We start from the raw sequence: 17,782 nt of genomic DNA on the forward strand, positions 1-17,782 counted from the left end.
GGCAAATGGGCAACACCATTGGCTCAGATCACTCAGGCCTCCTCAGTCTGAATGTTTTTCATTGCAAAGAGGAGAAGATACTAGAATTATCGCATCACACCTCTGCCAACAAGTTCAGTTGCAGAAAATACGGTCACAGTCTCCTCTTCTGTTGCTGAGATTTGGTGTTTTTTGTAGAAATTAATGTTTAGAATATAAAATGTCACCACTTCATTCAATAAGATATTTGTCTGAAAATATGTCAACAGCCAATAAAGAGTATTTTGCTTCACTTTTGGGAGCTGTCCTATTGTCCATTTTTAAATACAGTCTATGCAGTAAATGGACAACAATTCCTCCAACCACGGCTGTTGCGAGGAAGGGGCCAATAAAAAGGTGGGTGGACTGTCATGTTTTATAAAGGTACCATCTGTATGTCTGCATGAGGGCTCTTCACCACCATCTGTGTGTTGACATTACACCAAGCTCTGTCCTCTACTGTACAGGCTGTCTGAGCCCAGGAGGCAGGAGCAACCACAGTGAACTTGGCTTTCTGAAAATAAAGAGAAAAACTCAGCTTTGTGTTATTCACATGAACAATTGTCTCTTTAATTCTATTAATGTAATGGTTACACAAAACTGTTTCACCAGTAATAAAATAGTGGTCAAGACAAGCACAGAACTGCCTATCTGAAATGAGCTCACATCATGAAATACCATGAAAACATCTTTCCTTCTCCAGTTCATAGGATTAGCTAATACTAAGTGGCAATTCAGAGATACTTGAGGCACTGAAAATATGAAAAACTAGAAAGCCTCATTCTCATATTTCTAAATTTACATTGTCTCAGCTGCAGAGGTCAATGTTTGAACTCTATGGTGATGGATATCAGATGGTGGGAATATTACCAAGAATGAAAGAAAAATAAGCCGACCTGTTATCCAGTCAAGGAGGTATTGTTGCCGTCTTTCAAAGGGGAACCTCAGCTTTGACAAAATAACTGTGCACCTCCCTGTTTGTCTGAGTGTTGGGCTTTGAAGAGAGCTCAAGTTGCCAACTAGCAAAGACGGTGAACTAAAGCCTCTCACGCTCGTATGGGAGCTCAATTAATGGCAATTAGCCCTGGAAATTTTACCTGTACTGATAAGGCGAGGCACAGAAAAGTACACGTTCTATATATTCTGTCTGACTCTTAACCGATGGTGCCCATTTCACAACAATTTGTGACAAATCATAGTAGAGACAGTAGAAGCCGTCCACATATTTCATGTAATGTAGAGCAGTGAACTTGTCGACAGTGACAGGATCTGCTATGAATCGCAAATATGAAGCATGATTGACAGGGAGGGGAAAAGGCGAGGCTCTGACCTTCTTGGAAAATGGATGATCTAAGCTCAGTCCTCCAGTCAACTCTGATCTTTGAGATATTGAAAGCTGTGGACTGAAAGTTACTGACCAAGCCTGTGTTATCACATGCAGATAAAAAGGTGCAATAACTCAATTTCATACTATTTTCAGTCAGTGTGTTGTGTAAGATTGTTCTTTTCAACATTGTGAAACAAGGCGCCTTTGTTTGATGCATGTCACTGACTGTGTATTCAACATCTGTTTTGAAAAACCAAGATTTTATAAATTCATCCGTTTCCATAGCACATATAACATCCATACATCTCACCAACCCCCGAACAATCACAGAATCTAGCTCTAGGAACCCTCCTCTAAACGTGGGGAAAAATGTATTGTAGAAGGAAAAAATTGTTGAAGAAAAGAAACAGCAAGATGTAACATACTGTGGAAATAATAGTCCTCGGCTGAGTAAAGGCTGTTATGTACGCAGCCTTGCACACATGATGTCCCTGCTCGTTTTCTCAAATCTTTAATCCAATTTTGTTACCCAATCCAATGAAATGTTTGCTACTACTTCAGTCAATGAAACCACTGAGAAATTAAATGTTATTTTTTCATGTGGGTGCTGGAAATAAATAGCAACGGTTTTCAAAAGTACTCCAGCTCTTTGTGGAGGTTCATTATCCTTACTGGATAAAGGCAGAAAAGCTGAATGCAGGTGTGAGACAGAGAGGGCTGGACTTAATTTCCCTACGTCAGGGTAGCAATAACAGGAAGATTTTGACATGTCACAGTAGGAAAACCGCAGATATTAAGAATAACATTAACAAAGGCTCTGTTCAGTTCAATTGTCCCAGTAAGACATGACCGTGTGACAGTGAGACAGCATGAAAATTGCAAGAAAACTTACAAGTCTCACTCTGGATAACTCTCCACTCGTTTGACTGATCAACTGAGATCTTCTGATATATGAAGCTAGCAAATAACCTACCACATCTTTCATAGGAGAAATGCTGGGTGCGTTTCTTAAATAACTGCTTAGAAGCAGTTATTTAAGGTTAGAAGCAGTTATTTAAGGTTAGAAGCAGTTATTTAAGGACACTCCCCAACTCTATGTGCCAGCAGTGCAAAGCACAAAATCATGCAGATACAAGTCATGAGCTTCAGTTAATGTTCACATCAAACATGAGCCATTTTCAGATATAGGTGCCTTTCACCTATACATAACGCAGCAGTAGATGTGCAGACGCCTTCACAATAACAGGACTCTCCGGAGGGTTCAAGCGAGGGGTGATGCATGGGTAGAGCATGCAGTAGGCAGGACATTATGTATAAATTCACCCACAAAAATCCCGTTTTTGTTTTAAGCACATTGACACCAGCGTTGGCCCTTATCACTAAAAGCTCTCAAATATTCTTGTCTTTCAAAGTTGACATCTTCTTTGCCGTCTTCTACATGTATGGCTTCTACTTTTCATCCTAAACTATTTGCATTCTGTTATTTTCAGTTTTTGCATATGTCCCGTGTTAGAAAAGTCATCAACATGACCATTCACTTGCGGTGAATTCTCCTGACTGTATCCTCCTGTATTCTCACATGGGTTCACTCTGACATTCTCTGGAGGGGGCTAGCAGGAAAAGCTCAAGAGAATGTCTGACTAAACAGTTCAAACACCCCCTCCAGATAATTTCAGGAGAATATCTGGGGTTCAGTGCATGACGTCAATGGTCATACTGTTTGGGAAGGACAGAAAAGCTACAGTTATTCAAAACTCTTTACAAATGTGGTGAGCAGAACAGCATCTCAGAACACCTTGACCCTTGAGGCTGATGGTCTACAACAGCAGAGGACAGTGTCAGAATCCTTTCCTTTCAGCCAAGAAAATAAATCTTTGGCTGCAGTGGGCACAGGTTAACCAACACTGGATGGTTGAAGACAGAAAAATATGTAGACTGGTGAGATTCATCTGGATTTCTACTGAGGCTACAGAGAATGGGATTCGAATACAGTGTTGGCAAAATGAAGCCACAGACCCAACCTTCCTTGTAACAACAGTCCAGGCTGATGTTGGTGTCTTGGCACACTTTGGCTTTTTTTTAATAGCAAGCAATCATTGTTTGAATGCCACAGACTATTGTTTTGCTATGTGCATCCCTTTATGGCAATGATTTACTATGTTCTAGTGGCTACTTCCAGCACAATAATGTATCATGACTCAAAGAAAATCTCTGGATTCATGAGCTGAATGTGAAATTTTATGACATAATCAAGCCAACATGGAGGAGAATCTCAAAGGAATGCTTGCAATGTCTTGTAAATCCATGCCATCGAACTGAGGTTGTTTTGAGAGCAAAGGGAGGCCCTGCCCAGTATTACTATTGTGCGTTTGATAAAGCTCCACAACAGAAAATATATCCAGTGGAGAAATGTATCTAAAAGCCTGCTGTGTGTAAAAGAGTTGGTAACCAATTCCACTGTTCTATTATATCTCCCTTTATCATCAATTTATTCTCTTAAAGGGGGCGTATTATGCTCGACTTGATATTTTTATTCTGAGAGTATCTTTGCACGATTCGCAGTTCAAAAAGGTCATAATCAAAATGCCTGGTATGCAGACCCTCAGTTGAGACTGACTGAAACAGACAATATTAAGTCAGACCACCTTATGACCTCTTCCTTTGAATTGTATAAATCAAGAGTGATCTTTAAAGCACTGCTTACACAACCCAAGCCGTTTCCGCATGGCTGCACATAACCTTGCCTATATTCTATTCTAATCCAATCAAATTTAACAAACTGTAGACATGCATGTTATGTTGGAATTTTTCCAGATAACCTCAATATCAACTCAACCATTTTCTCAAAGTTCCTCAGCTGAAATAGGAGAAGTCTGAATATCAAGAGTAGTATATATATATCCTCATGTTCTGCATAATCACTTTGGGTGTCATAACTGAAACACGTTTTCACAGTGATGGCTGCTATCAGGAAATGAGCCTGTCTCTATACTACGGTGGCCTTGAGGTGCAAATCACAACGGCAAAAATCACACAATAAAACAGTAAATCACAAGGACAAAAAAGGAACCACAATGAAAAATCGCAAAACACAACATTAACTTCTCACAGAAAAGTAGGTACCGGCTATCAACAAGGCTCAACACTGATTGGACACACGTACTGGCCATCTTTTTAAATGAGGGAACTGCTGACTGCTTTTCGTTAGCTTTTTCTTGTTGCTGTGGAGTTTTGTGATTTGTTGTTGTTTAGTGATTTGCACTTTAAGGCCACTGTCCTACACAGGAGCATATAGACAACTGTACAACCCTTGAATCCTTTTAAAGTGATAAAATGATAACAGCCTTGCACTCTCCAATAGTCCTGACTCATCCATTTATTGAAACTCTGAGTAAACAGGTTCTAATCTCTTTAAAATACTTATTTACATACATGTGGGATGTAAACAAATGTCATCTGTCAACTGGAGCTCAGAACAAACACAAATAAGTGTTAGCTGTTTTTACTGGAGATGAGGAGTGACAGATGGGGAAGTGTTAAAAACAGACTCGAGGGATGTAACGGATAGAGAAACTGAACCAAATGGTTCCGCTCTAGCAGCCAAAGATTTTTAAGATGCTGTTCAACAAATTACACTCAAACATGACCCGAAGGAACAAGGAGCTGGTTAAAACTAACAATCCCTTCATGTAACAACTTGAGGTCAAATGCAAAGAGCATTCTGGAAATGAAAAAAAAAAAAAAACTAAAGTTGGAAATCAAGACCTGGAATATTAGAAACGGTCGAATAAACGGATCAAATATATGGATACAACTAAATAATAATGCCCTGAAGAGTTGTGTCTATTTGCATGCTTTTTTTTGTGGGTGTGATTATGGGCAGATGAATATGTAAAAGTATAAATATGCAACATGTATGATAGGCTGTACATGTATGTACATGCATACTGACTTAATTTATATTTTTAGTTATCATTATTATGAAGACCTTTTCTGCACCATCCTTTATTTTAATCAACATAAAAAACATGAATATTGTAAGACTGCTATAAATATGATTAACATTAAACAAAGCAAATGTACAATTTTGTGAAATCTGGCACCACTACAATTAAGTATTTTTTTTTATTACAATATGACCGTCTTTTTTTGATATGCTAAATAATGCACTAGGAACATCAACATGACAATCCTCATCCTCAAACGAAATTAATGGTGTCATGAATTATTCAAGTAAGTAGGAAGAGTGCTGCAAAACGAGTAAAGAGTGGGGAACAATTTTGATGGATGAACCAACGATCAGCCTCTGAAGCCCTACTTGCATTATGAAGCTTTGCATTCCATCTATTATTCAGTGACAAATACAATCCGAGGATGTGAAACACATGCAGGTTAATGAAACGCTGGATTTCATGGGGTGAAAACCATCATCATGGGTGTGTCCCATCCAGAGAACTGAAGGACGATCACTGCTGTAAGCACGTGATGGGTAATGTGCGTGTGTGTGTGTGTGTGTGTGTATATATACACACACACACACGGGAAAAAAAATGTCAATCCTGAAAACCTAACTAGCTTGTACTGACATTAGGACACATGTTAGCCACTGTTACCATAGTTTTATCCTGTAATAATAATAATGACTTTTATTATTCAGACTCAGGGTCCAGTTAAAATAAAACACAACATAGATTAAAACACATGCAAATGCACAAAGATTAAGATATGTACATCTATATACATATATGCAACATAAAGACAACTATACCAATGTGTCCACGGTAGGAACTGGTGTAGTAACTGTGGACGGTTCACGCTCACCTGTGTGCGGGCTGCTGCCACTTCTCTCCTGCCTCAGCTTAAGGTGTCAGCGGCTTTTCCCTGACTTTCTCCCCGGCGAGCAGAGAGTCAAACCGGGACAACCCGTGTGGGAAGTGACGGGCTGGAGGTGAGCAGCTCACCGGTCGAGCTATAAAGCTGCTGACACGGTCGAAGTTTTACACCGAACACAAAGGAGGGGAGACGGAGCCGGGCGAACGGTTGTCAGCTACGAGAAGTCCCGTCTCATGTCTCCACTTCGTCCCGTGTCGGTTTCCCTCTGTCGGTGCTGTCTGCGGGTACAAGCGTGTCTCCTGGTGTGTGTGGCAGTGTCATGAGCACACACCGGCGGGCTGACACGCTGGGGGTGGGTGCAGCGAGTGAGTGCGGGTCGCTCTTTTAGCTCCAGCCCTCCCGTAGTGAGGGAGCGAGCAGCGCGTTCCCGAGATGACTCCACCGCCGCCCGGCGCCTTCACGGCCACGTCGTTAAACCGCGCAGATTTAAAACTGTAAGATATTGTTCAGGTCTCAAAGTGACTTCCCGTTATCCTGTGCTATAATTAGCACCACGTACAGAGAGATGCCTCAGCCACTAAACTGAACTACCATCCGCGGTTGGTTTTCCCAAGGTGAAAGCAGAAAACCCGATGGGCCCTGAACGCAACAACATGCAATTATTTTCAAGCGTGTCTGAGACATATGGTCTGAGGTCTGAGCAGGTATCTACGGAAGCCTATTGCATTCAATTGAGGGAAAATCTGTTTTTTGTAATTAACATGATTTCTGAATTAACAACATTTAAGGACAAATGTTTGCTTTAACGCTTTCTATGCTAAATAAAAGCTTATTTGGGGATTTTGGGGCTATCTCATTAATTCCCTTCCTCCCACTATCCAGAAAAATGTATTCAAAATATCCTGGATATGAACTCTGCTATCTTGCCCATTTGGGGCCAGCGACTGCGCTGTTGCGATCAGGGGAGGGAGCTGTTGGAAACAAAGTGCCACCTATACCCATGCGCAACCAATTGTGAGTCAGTCTCAGCTGTCAATAATGATGTTTCATTCTGTTTTTAAAGCATTACATGATTAATTAAAACCAAACTTAAAAAGTGAACACTTGATTAAACATCAGTGTGATAACAACTACCTAAAATGACAGGAACGATCTTTGAGAAAGAATTAGACATGTTTTACTCTTTGCCTTTGACTGTTTTGATCCATGTCCTATCCACTAACATGGAGGATACAGGATTTATGACCTATAGTGCAGCCAGTTACCAGGTGGCAATTGAGCAATTTGGCAGGGGAAATCATGTCGTCCGTGGCTTGGATGATGGTCTTGTTACTTACACCATCAGAGCTGAGGTTTACTCCTCTTGTTGTTATCACTTTTGGTTTTTTAAGAATGTGATTGTTATTCACTTAAAATTTGATACCTTCCAAAATCTATGCAGCCCACTGCATCTGAAAAAAAAATCCAAATCTACCAGGCCAATTAATTCAACTTATGATCAGAGCAAAGAGGGGAGTTCACTGGGAGCTCCAATGTGTGTTTTCTAGTTCTCTCATCTTCAATCCAGTAGAGTATCAGATGACTCTTTAACGTTAACCAATCAGGGTCGTAGATGCTGTTTTACACGATTTCTTACATTTAGACCAAACATCTGGCAAGTCAAACAAATGTGGAGATTACATCTCCAACCTCACAACCATGCAGCCACTCGTGCTAGTGGAGACACACACATGTACACACACACCTTGACAATGTCTCTCCATGTGCATCCACAGGTGGGGGGAGCAGGGGAAATGTTCCTCCCAGGGTGATTTCCTGTGGCATATCCCTGTTTGATGTGGCTGACCTGGGCTTCCCTGCTCCTCTCTCCACAGGTTTGCATTAATCAGAAGCTCCAGCTGCCGAGTTGTTGTATAGAACTCCACCCATTTTAAAATGCCAACCAGCATCCACAGGCAGGAAGGAGGAGGACTGCTGGTAGGGGTCTCCTGTGCAGGTGGTGTCACGTGATGCAGCCGGGGTCAGGAGGGAGATTTTTGTGACTGATAGCGTTTGAGAGGAGACAGAATGTACTTTAAAATGGGGAGGAGGGGCGCAAAGAGTTTGACTGTGTTATTGTTTAAATGCCAACACAACAGCTCATTCTGACTTTGAAGGTCTGCTGGAATTTGGCGGCAGGGTACAATCTTCCCAGAGGCCTCTATCATCTCCAGAGAGACATTTGAACAGCACTCACTTTGTATTACAGTTTAAGGAGTTGGTATGAACATAACTGCATGCATCTGAAATATGCACGTTTATATTACATATAGAGTACATGTATGTATAACTATCCCACAGGTGAAGAGAGTGAGGCCTTGATGTTGAGATTCAGCTATGAGCTCACAAATGTTTAATTTAAAACTTTGATTTAATATGATGGAATTATTAAAGCAGACAAATTAATATAATATCGATATAATATTTGTAACCAACATCAGACTAAGGTAATCAGTGTGTGTAGAGCTCCTCTTAATGACTCTAATCAGAGCAGCTTTGCTTTTTCCCTTGATCTGCCAACCAAGCGTGTAACTTTAGGATGTTTGCGTGTTAGTCCTCAAAAATCAATCATGTCTGTTGTGAGTTTCAGGATGTTGTTTTGAAGAAGATAGTTACAGTGAAATACAGTGGTGGTTCTTTATCTGGTTGGTTTTTACTCCATCTAGTGGTTGTTACTCCAAAATACAGTTGCTGGCAGTTTATCTGTTGTACAAGTTATGTCTGCCACACGGTTCAGATATTTTTGCAGTTGCTTCCTCGAATATTGTAGATATTCACAGTAAATATATATACTTTAAATGTAAAGTTATTATAGAGCTTCCCTAAAACCATACAGGAGTTGGTGGATGTCTTTGGTTTACTTGCAGAACTCGTCTAATTCAGTTTTGCTCATGTGCATATTTGTGCTGGAAAATTAAAACTTGCAACAACCTGGATTGTAAGAAGAATCCTGATTAATAAAATTCATTTTATTTCATTTTAAAACATCTTTGGTGAAAAAGCAACAATACAAACTTGAACAATAACTGTTAAGGAAACTTTGTGGTCTTTGAAGAAAATTTCAAACTTTTCCCACCAGGGGGCATCTTCACTCTACATTCAAACAAAAGAAAACTACATTTCACTAATTATGTGGCCAAAATACACTTTTTTTGTTATTTTAAGTGATTATATCTTTTTAATCAAATTATATTTGTGGGGTGGTTTATTTCCTTTGCAAATATGCAGGTAATGTAAGTAAAACACTAAGTGTTTGTACACAAGCACAAATTTCCACTGATGAAAAACAGTTTAGCAAATTCCCATATTCAGACACATGATGCATTTCGTCTTATTGGTATGTCCAATATGATGAATATTCTAAGGCACTCAATTATTTTTCAAGTTCATTTTATGTACATTTAAATTTAAATTGTGAGGTCATTTACTCTTTTGAATTTCAAGACTTGTTTTTTTTATTCACGTATTTAGCTTATTGTGTAAAATGTATTAATAAACAACACATTAATTTCTCTTTTTCTTCTAAACAAAACCAAGCTTCTAATCAACCAACCTCAGGCACGTGTCTTTTTTCTGACAATTTTTGTCTTGTCAGAAAAATTGTCAGAAAAAAGCCTTAAACTTAGACTGCCATAATTAAAAAATCTGAAGTTTAATAGCTGAAAGTCTTGTGACCGGTTTAAAGTTAAGGCCTAAATTAAGTTTCTAGCTGAAAGAACAGTGCAATTTCAAGGTAATTAAAGTTTTAGAAAGTTTTAACATCCCATCCATTCATTTTAATTGAAAGAAATTCAGATGAATGTTGAATATTTTAAGTATATCATAAAACTGAATACAATCATATTCTAACTGAGCCTCACATTGTTAAGTTTTAATGGACCTTCTGGGCTGAAGCATTTATGAATAAAAACAGCAGAATGAAAAACATTTTTTATAATCAAATAACTGAGAAAACAGTGTTTATCGCCTTTAACACCAGAAACTGCTGAAGATGAATTGTGTGATACTTTTGTATTGTTACCTATGTATCAAAGCTATAATCCATGTATAATGTGGCTCAAAAGAAGGAGGGGGATGTCCACTGATCAGAATGTCAGTGCATGATTCAATCCCAGAGATAGTGAATGCACTATTTTTATAAGTGACCCCTCAAAGTGTAAAGCACTTTGAGGGGTCAAAGAATCAGTGCAGACCATTTACCATATAAACATTTGTTTAATGCCTTTGCTACACATTCAATGTTTTCCAAGTCCACAGCTACACAGCCTTTATCTACATTCACCTAAATATCAGATTTCATTGAATAGAGACAGCAAATGCTTTTAACTCTTGGACAAATGTAAAATTCATTAAAATAGCTACTCATAAAACATAAGATCTAAACAGGTTCCTTGTTGCTACAACATTATGATGATGCGTCTGGATTACAGTGACAATGTACATAGACAGATTACAAACTGTATATCATCCAGTAAGTGCCTGAACTGAAACCGTTCATCACAATTTCATCACATAGCAGAGGTGAAACTTTTCTAAGGTTTTGCATCATGGTCTTCTTGCAGCTGTGCTCTGATTCTTTCATTTTGTCTCTACATTTCTTCAGTGTGGAGTCGTGATTGTAGTAGTGTGTGATAGAATACAGCCAACACTGATAGATATACAGTATATACTATTTATATATATATCATATTATTGTAAATATTTAGTTTGTAGTCCTTTCTGTGTCCCTTAAACTGTCTCGGCTGCACTTGTGGAATTATATACCATTGGAATGAGTATACAATATCAGCGATATGGAAAGTATGTTACATAGGAAACTGTCACTGGTCCATCTAAAAGGGATGAGCAGGAAGAGAGGTGTTTAGAAAACAGTTGTAACAGTCTGCTTAAATACTGTTAGTCGTTTTACAATCCGGTCTTGTTAGTAAAAATGTTGATATTATCTTACAAAAGTTCAATCCAAATTCATACACCAGAACTGAACTAAAGTTACTGAAGGAAACTAGAGATCAAAATCCAGATTATTTTTTAGCAACTGCAAAAGAGACGGCAGCCGACCAAAACTGGTGCTGAGGCTGGTTTGATGACGTGCAGATGTTGAATGGGCTCTGGTCCTCAAATAGTATTTTGTTGAGTAGCTCCAACCTGTGAGGTCTGCTAGTCTTTCTCTTTTATTGGAGTCCCTGGTGGAGAAAACGTGACGGACATGTTCCTGGTTCCTGACTTTACCGACTGTCTTTGAAAGAAATGTGACAATATGTTCATTTTCAATTTGCTGAAATATTGCATCATTTCTTGTTACGTCTACACTCTACAGCACTGACATCCCTCAGTTTGTGTGTGGTGGTGGATCAGAAAGGTCCTTCAAGACACATACTGTACACACACTGTATTTAGATATACTTAGTAACGTCACATGTGTGCACTAATGCTGCATATAATAGGAGCCTTTTCTTTAAACCAAACGCGACAATGCAGTAAACTTATGTTCCTTTTACTGTTACTATATAGATTTTTTTGTCTCCTGCTCATGAGCTTCCTCTTCTTACCCCATCTTAAGTCTGTGCCTTTATACCTCTCAGGGAACACAATGAAAGTATAACTCTTTAAATGGACATTAAATGTTCTTGGGGATTTGACTTGCTTGACCCAGAAATACCCCCCACTCTCCACATGCTGAGGAATTTGACTGCTGACTGTGGCTCCTGGGGTTTTCTCAGAATGACTAACACCCCCCCCCCCCCCCCCCCCCCCCCCCCCCCCCCCCCCCCACAGCAGGGAAGAGGCTGCAAACATGCTCTGTGAATCTCACAAAGTCAAAATGGCTAATTATGTTAATGTCCCCAACATATGACTCATGTTGTAAAACATCTGTAAGTTTACAACATGATTGGATTATGGAGATTTAGTTTCCTCAAACTTTTGTCAAACTTTCTGGGTAACTCCCCCGACCGTCACTCATCAGTTGGCATGTCAGGACAGTTTGCTGAGAGACGTAAAAGAGGAGGAGTATGGGAATTAAGAGATTGATGGAATTCCTCTGATAGGAAAAACACTGTGATCCAAATTTCATACTGTGCACAGACAAGTGTTAACTTATCCATCTACAGTCTTGCTCTGTCCTTTAACAGCATTTGTAATTCTGGCGCATTCAGGCAAAACCAAAAAAGTCAAAGTCAATTTTATTGTCAATTCTGCCATATGTACAGGACATAGAAGTAGAAGAAATATATAAGTACACAACATATTAAGTTCTAAAGTACACACCATAGTACACAGTCAAAAGGCACAGGGTAGATAGAATGTGAGTAGTGCAAACCAGAATAGTGCAAAAAAGAAGTCCAAAATACTTCATGGGAAGTAATTAATAAGTAAAATAGCAGCAGATGTAGGATAAGTTGAGACTGAGCAGGGTTACATACTTTAGGCCTATATCCTTACTTTATTATATTTGAAGCAATATTGCATGAATTGAAAAAGGATGTCCGGCAGTTGTTGTTTTTTTACGACAGGGGCTGTCCTCAACAACCCCATTCTTCAACCACCCTGTAATCAGCAGTTGAGAAGGACAGACGTGGCACTGTGGGGGTGGGGGCAGGGGTGGTGATGGGGGCTGGGCTGGAGATGTTGCAACTTCCGAGAAAGATTACTGCAAGTGAATGAACTGAAGTTCTGGATGTTTCCGTATGAAATCAAACAAGTTCTACTACAATGAAATACTGCTCGTCTCCAAAGAACAACTGCTTCCATTCTCTGGTGCCTCGTCTGCTGAGAGTGCAGAGGGGCAGTTTCCCTAAAGAGGCTCACACACTCCCACAAGCTTCAACAGCTGAAAAAACAACTTGAACATTCCATCTGTTTTCTCGTGCATTGAAATCATTCTGTTCATATTTAAGTGCAGCATCATCTTTTCCATGTGATGAAAGTTGTGTTGGAGATTGAGTCAGCAAACGGCATAAGGACCTGAAGGCTGAGCACTATTTTTGCACATCAGCAAACCACAACTGATCCACAGTCAGATTTTCTCTGAGTTTCTCTTCAGCCATTGTGGCAAAAGTCTCAAAGCTGAGCCCAGACCAGTGCTGAGAAGTTCAACTCCAGCCAACCCCTTTCCTTCCAGCCTGTGGGACGTCCCAGCTCCAACTTCCTAAGGACAACACAGACACCCCTCATTTGAATATCCCATTCCCACTTCTAGAAAGTTCTCTCACAGGGTATATAGAGCAGAAGAGGGAACTAACGTTACATTACATTCCCAGGACACAACTCAGACGGGACACATAGAGTGAATCTGTGCCAGGTAAGGATTGGAAGATAATGGTCTTTGTTTTCAGGAGGAAACGCAGAGGGTGAATGGGCTGCATTGTTTTTCAGGTTTAAGGTTTCAGTCCAGCATTTCTCCATTTCAACCCGTTTGAAATCTACTGCTATTTCTCTTGCTGTTTGACCTGCATATTTCACATGACTTATTTTTTAGGAAAACAACTCAGCAGAGCTTAAAATCCTTCTTCAACTTATCCCAGCATGATGATTCTCATATTAGTTAGCCCCCTGCCGGTCACTGCTTTGTTGAGCATTCAAATGTATTTCAGTACAAATTCAGTGAAAAGTTTGATATATGCACCCAATCTAGCTTTTTGACTTAATCTGGATCCATCACGGTTTTGAAGATGGACGGTTCATCTGTCCTCTAGAAATCAGTGCTGCTCTGCTGTGGCACATCTGATTGGATGAAACTTTTTTTTCTGGGTCACACACCGCAGCAAATGAAAACTTTTTGCATGTCTGATCGTGTGTGAACAAGCAGAACAGACTTGCATAATAACCTCAACTTGGAAGTCTCTAATTCTCACGGATGAATAACTGGAAAATAAGACGGAGGAATCAGATGACACAGAATGTTTCCATCAGAGCCTGAATAATGTTTTATTGACTGCTCTGTGGAGATTACTACATACAACTCTTGTCTTTCAGAATGAAAATGATGTCGCAGACATCAAAACATCTCAAGGTATCCTAACATGATGCAAAAGTAATTTCTGCTGTAAAACAAGTTATGCAAGCATAGAGATAAAGACAATGTATCTCTGCAATGGTGGATTGAAGAAAAGTGTTGAGACCTATCAGGGCAGCTGGTTTATTACAGTGTTAAGGCTATGAATCTAGTTATTCGTTATTCTTTATCAAACAAGGACAATGCACAAAAACGTTGATCTCAAAATGAGCTATCAGCTAATTTCCATCTGCTTTTGAAGCATATTCCAATGTATGATGCCCATAAATGAAAAATCTGATTGCGCAAAGGCAGTTCTTTGTTTGACGAGATCAGTTAGATACAGTGTGAAGTAGGTACAAACTCTTGTCTGGGAGTGTTGCTACAGAGAACAAGTCGAACACAGTGATTTCTGATCCTTTCCACAGGCTTGGGAAGAATATGCCCTAAAAACAATATCAGTGCAGATGTAGAACAGTTTGCATCGAATGCAATGAATGCAGGAAAAATGAGAGCCATCTTGTTACAGCCTTGAGTCTGCACAGAGCTATACACGCTACACAGTGGCTGTACAGCTGAGCCTCTAGCTGCTGCTGACGTGGCGAGGAACATGTCTGCCTCAAATTGGAGGCATTCCCAAACTTCTGGTTGGGCAGAGCCAGCCCAGCCCTGCCTCTACCACAGCTTCACATCCCAGTCTGTGTCCTCACAATTTCCCACTTCTTTCTACTCAATATATTTGATAAATTAATATAGTTCTGAATGTTTATTTATTCCACACATTCCCTCCATGGAGAAATGCATGCTACTCACTACATGATTTATTTGATTTTACTCAACCAACCCAGGTTAAGTAATGTTCAAGCTAACTATCCTCTTTTTTGCAGGCTTCTACAGCTGCATTCAGAGACAGACAGGATGTGGGTGACAAACATTGCAGCTCTCTGTCTGCTGGCCCTTGTGGCCTCTGCAGAGGACAAGAAGCTGAGCAGTCATGCCATCACGCTGGCTGACAACAGTGCCAACCTGGCTTTCAGGTCTGTCAATCTGACAATAATCATTTATAAAATGATGGCTATACATATGTAACGTTAATTTACCTGACTGTGCACTTGAAGAAAGCACTTTTTTTTTCTTGTTATTTTTTTAGCCTCTACCACAAGATGGCAAATGAGAAAGACTCAGAGAACATCCTCATCTCTCCTGTGGTGGTGGCCTCCTCTCTGGGAATGATGGCTCTTGGTGGAAAGTCCTCCACTGCCTCGCAGGTCAAAACTGTCCTCAGTGCTGACAAACTAAAGGACGAGCATCTGCATGCAGGACTGTCTGAGCTGCTCTCTGAGGTAAGTACACTGATACAATAAATGAAACCTTTTATTTCCTCTAATCCTTTGTAATTCTACCCAAGAGGCCTTAAAATAGACCCTGAGTTTAGATTCACAGATCGTATGTTGTTTCTTCCCAGGTGAGCAATGCCAAGACACGCAACACCACCTGGAAGATCAACAATCGCCTTTATGGCCCAAGCTCCGTCTCCTTTGCTGACGATTTTGTGAAAAGCAGCAAAAAGCACTATAACTTCGACCATTCAAAAATAAACTTACGTGACAAGAGGAGCGCTGTGAACTCCATCAACGATTGGGCGGCAAAGTCAACTGATGGCAAGCTTTCCGAGGTCACCAAGGACGTGCAGAACCCAGATGGAGCCTTGATTGTCAACGCCATGTTCTTCAAGCGTAAGTATAAATAATCTCTTTGATTCAATGCCAAGTTATTACATTTCTGATCATGACTTAATTAAATCAGAGGCGTAACAGAGTCTTCTTATCTTTGTCCCACAGCTCACTGGGATGAGAAGTTCCATGAAAAAATGGTGGACGATCGTGGTTTCCTGGTTACTCGCTCATTCACCGTTGGGGTTCCCATGATGCATCGTACAGGTGAGTTTCTCCATCATTGCTGGTTCTTAATGTCTGACTCAACAAGAGTGTGAACTAAATATTTGATTTGTTTGACTGCTCTTCACACAGGTCTGTACGATTTCTACGAGGACACTGTGAACGGTATCTTTGTGCTGAACATGCCTCTGGGCCAGAAGCAGGCCTCCATGATCCTCATCATGCCCTACCACCTGGAGCCTCTGAAACGCCTGGAGAAACTCCTGACCAGGAACCAGGTGGACACTTGGCTCAGTCAGATGGAGAACAGAGCTGTGGCCATCTCTCTTCCTAAAATCTCTTTGGAAGTCAGCCATAATCTGCAGGTAAAGGGTGGTGAATTGATGGTTCTCACAAGCATAGATATATTGTGCATACAAAAAAATCATCTGAGCACCACTGTTTTCTCTGTCTTCTCTAGAAACACCTGGCTGATCTCGGGCTAACTGAAGCAGTAGACAAAGCCAAGGCAGACTTGTCCAACATTTCTGGAAAGAAGGACCTCTACCTCTCCAACGTCTTCCACGCTTCGGCCCTGGAGCTGGATGCTGATGGAAATCCATTCGACACCAACATCTTTGGCTCTGGAAAGCTGAGGGACCCTAAACTCTTCTACGTGGATCATCCCTTCATCTTCCTGGTGAAGGACAATAAGACCAACTCAATCCTTTATATCGGCAGAGTTGTCAGACCTAAAGGAGAAAAGATGCGCGATGAGCTATAATAATAATGTCATCAATCGTCTCAGGTAGCATTGTGAAATTTTGTCAGGATCCTGTGTGTGGGTGTTTAATGGCATGACTGTTACCTCGTGAGCACATTCTTTTCTTTACATCCTTATTTTTGCCAGTGTTAGTTCGGCCATGATTCACTTGTGTTTTCTTGAATTAACTTTAATGTTTAGAGAAAAAGATCTTTGGACAAGCTTTTTTTTATTCTGTCTCACTCCCCCTCTTATTTTGCCTCCAGTCTGCACTGCACAGATTTTTTCCCTGCACAAGATGTTAAGATGTAATGTATTTTCCACAAAAAAGCTGTTGGAATTGTGTGATTATGAAATAATATGTTCATTTTTCAATATAAATATACAAAAGGCTCTTGCGTGGTTGTCATATATTCTTTTTCACAAAGCATATCTTAATACCATGAAAAGGAAGCTCATACAGTGCCCTGCAGTGGTGAACAGAGTAATATGAGTATGCTAGGGTTTACACTCAAAGGAAATGGGATAACAATCCTTCCAGTTGGCTGGAGGTCAGACAATCCTCCCAGGTCTGGAATGCAGCAATTTGACAGTGGCTGCCCTTTCCTTGTATTGATAATCTGCCATAGGTAACCGTCCATGACATTGTGGTTCATTTCTCTTCCAACCTCTAGCCTAAATAATATGTGAGTAGGATCTTGGAACTAACCAGAGAAAGAGCAGAATCTGCTGTGACAAAGTGGGGGTGCAGGGTTCTCACGGTGAATGGGTAACTGCTGTCTCCTTCAGTTCCAGCACAGGAAAACCATAGGCTGACTAACAGGTTAACAAAGGATCAAAAACTACCCTTTTGGTTTTAGTTTTTTTTTGTTGATTTGAACGCTTTTAACTCAGTCAAATAATTATCTCAACACTTTTACTTTTATATTCAT

General features: G+C 40.2%; 2 protein-coding genes across 9 annotated transcripts in view; one reads left to right on the forward strand and one right to left on the reverse strand.

Annotated features, from left to right (window-relative positions):
* Positions 1–6,694, reverse strand: part of gdpd5b (glycerophosphodiester phosphodiesterase domain containing 5b) — a 51,972-nt gene extending 45,278 nt beyond the window's left edge. For 3 of the 7 annotated variants that reach the window (XR_004615751.1, XR_004615750.1, XM_034603356.1), the window contains exon 1: positions 6,167–6,693. The gene's annotated coding sequence lies outside the window, so the exon portion shown is untranslated. Of the gene's footprint in view, positions 1–6,166 lie in introns of all 7 variants that reach the window. The other 4 variants (XM_034603357.1, XM_034603354.1, XM_034603352.1 and 1 more) reach the window with 4 other exon arrangements.
* A 6,692-nt stretch (positions 6,695–13,386) lies between these two features.
* serpinh1b (serpin peptidase inhibitor, clade H (heat shock protein 47), member 1b) lies at positions 13,387–17,008 on the forward strand. Of its 2 annotated transcripts, XM_034603390.1 has the most exons (8): positions 13,414–13,517; positions 14,192–14,228; positions 15,098–15,247; positions 15,361–15,553; positions 15,676–15,946; positions 16,052–16,150; positions 16,241–16,473; positions 16,569–16,871. In XM_034603390.1, exons 3-8 carry the CDS (start codon positions 15,129–15,131, stop codon positions 16,869–16,871), a joined length of 1,218 nt encoding a protein of 405 aa, XP_034459281.1. In that variant the 5' UTR covers positions 13,414–13,517; positions 14,192–14,228; positions 15,098–15,128. The 2 variants fall into 2 exon arrangements, with proteins under 2 accessions (XP_034459282.1, XP_034459281.1); XM_034603391.1 differs by lacking the exon at positions 14,192–14,228 and having other exon boundaries at positions 13,387–13,517; positions 16,569–17,008.
* The last annotated feature ends 774 nt before the right edge of the window (positions 17,009–17,782 follow it).

This window comes from Hippoglossus hippoglossus, chromosome 13 (genome assembly GCF_009819705.1).
Source record: "Hippoglossus hippoglossus isolate fHipHip1 chromosome 13, fHipHip1.pri, whole genome shotgun sequence".
Classification (NCBI taxonomy): Eukaryota; Metazoa; Chordata; class Actinopteri; order Pleuronectiformes; family Pleuronectidae; genus Hippoglossus; species Hippoglossus hippoglossus.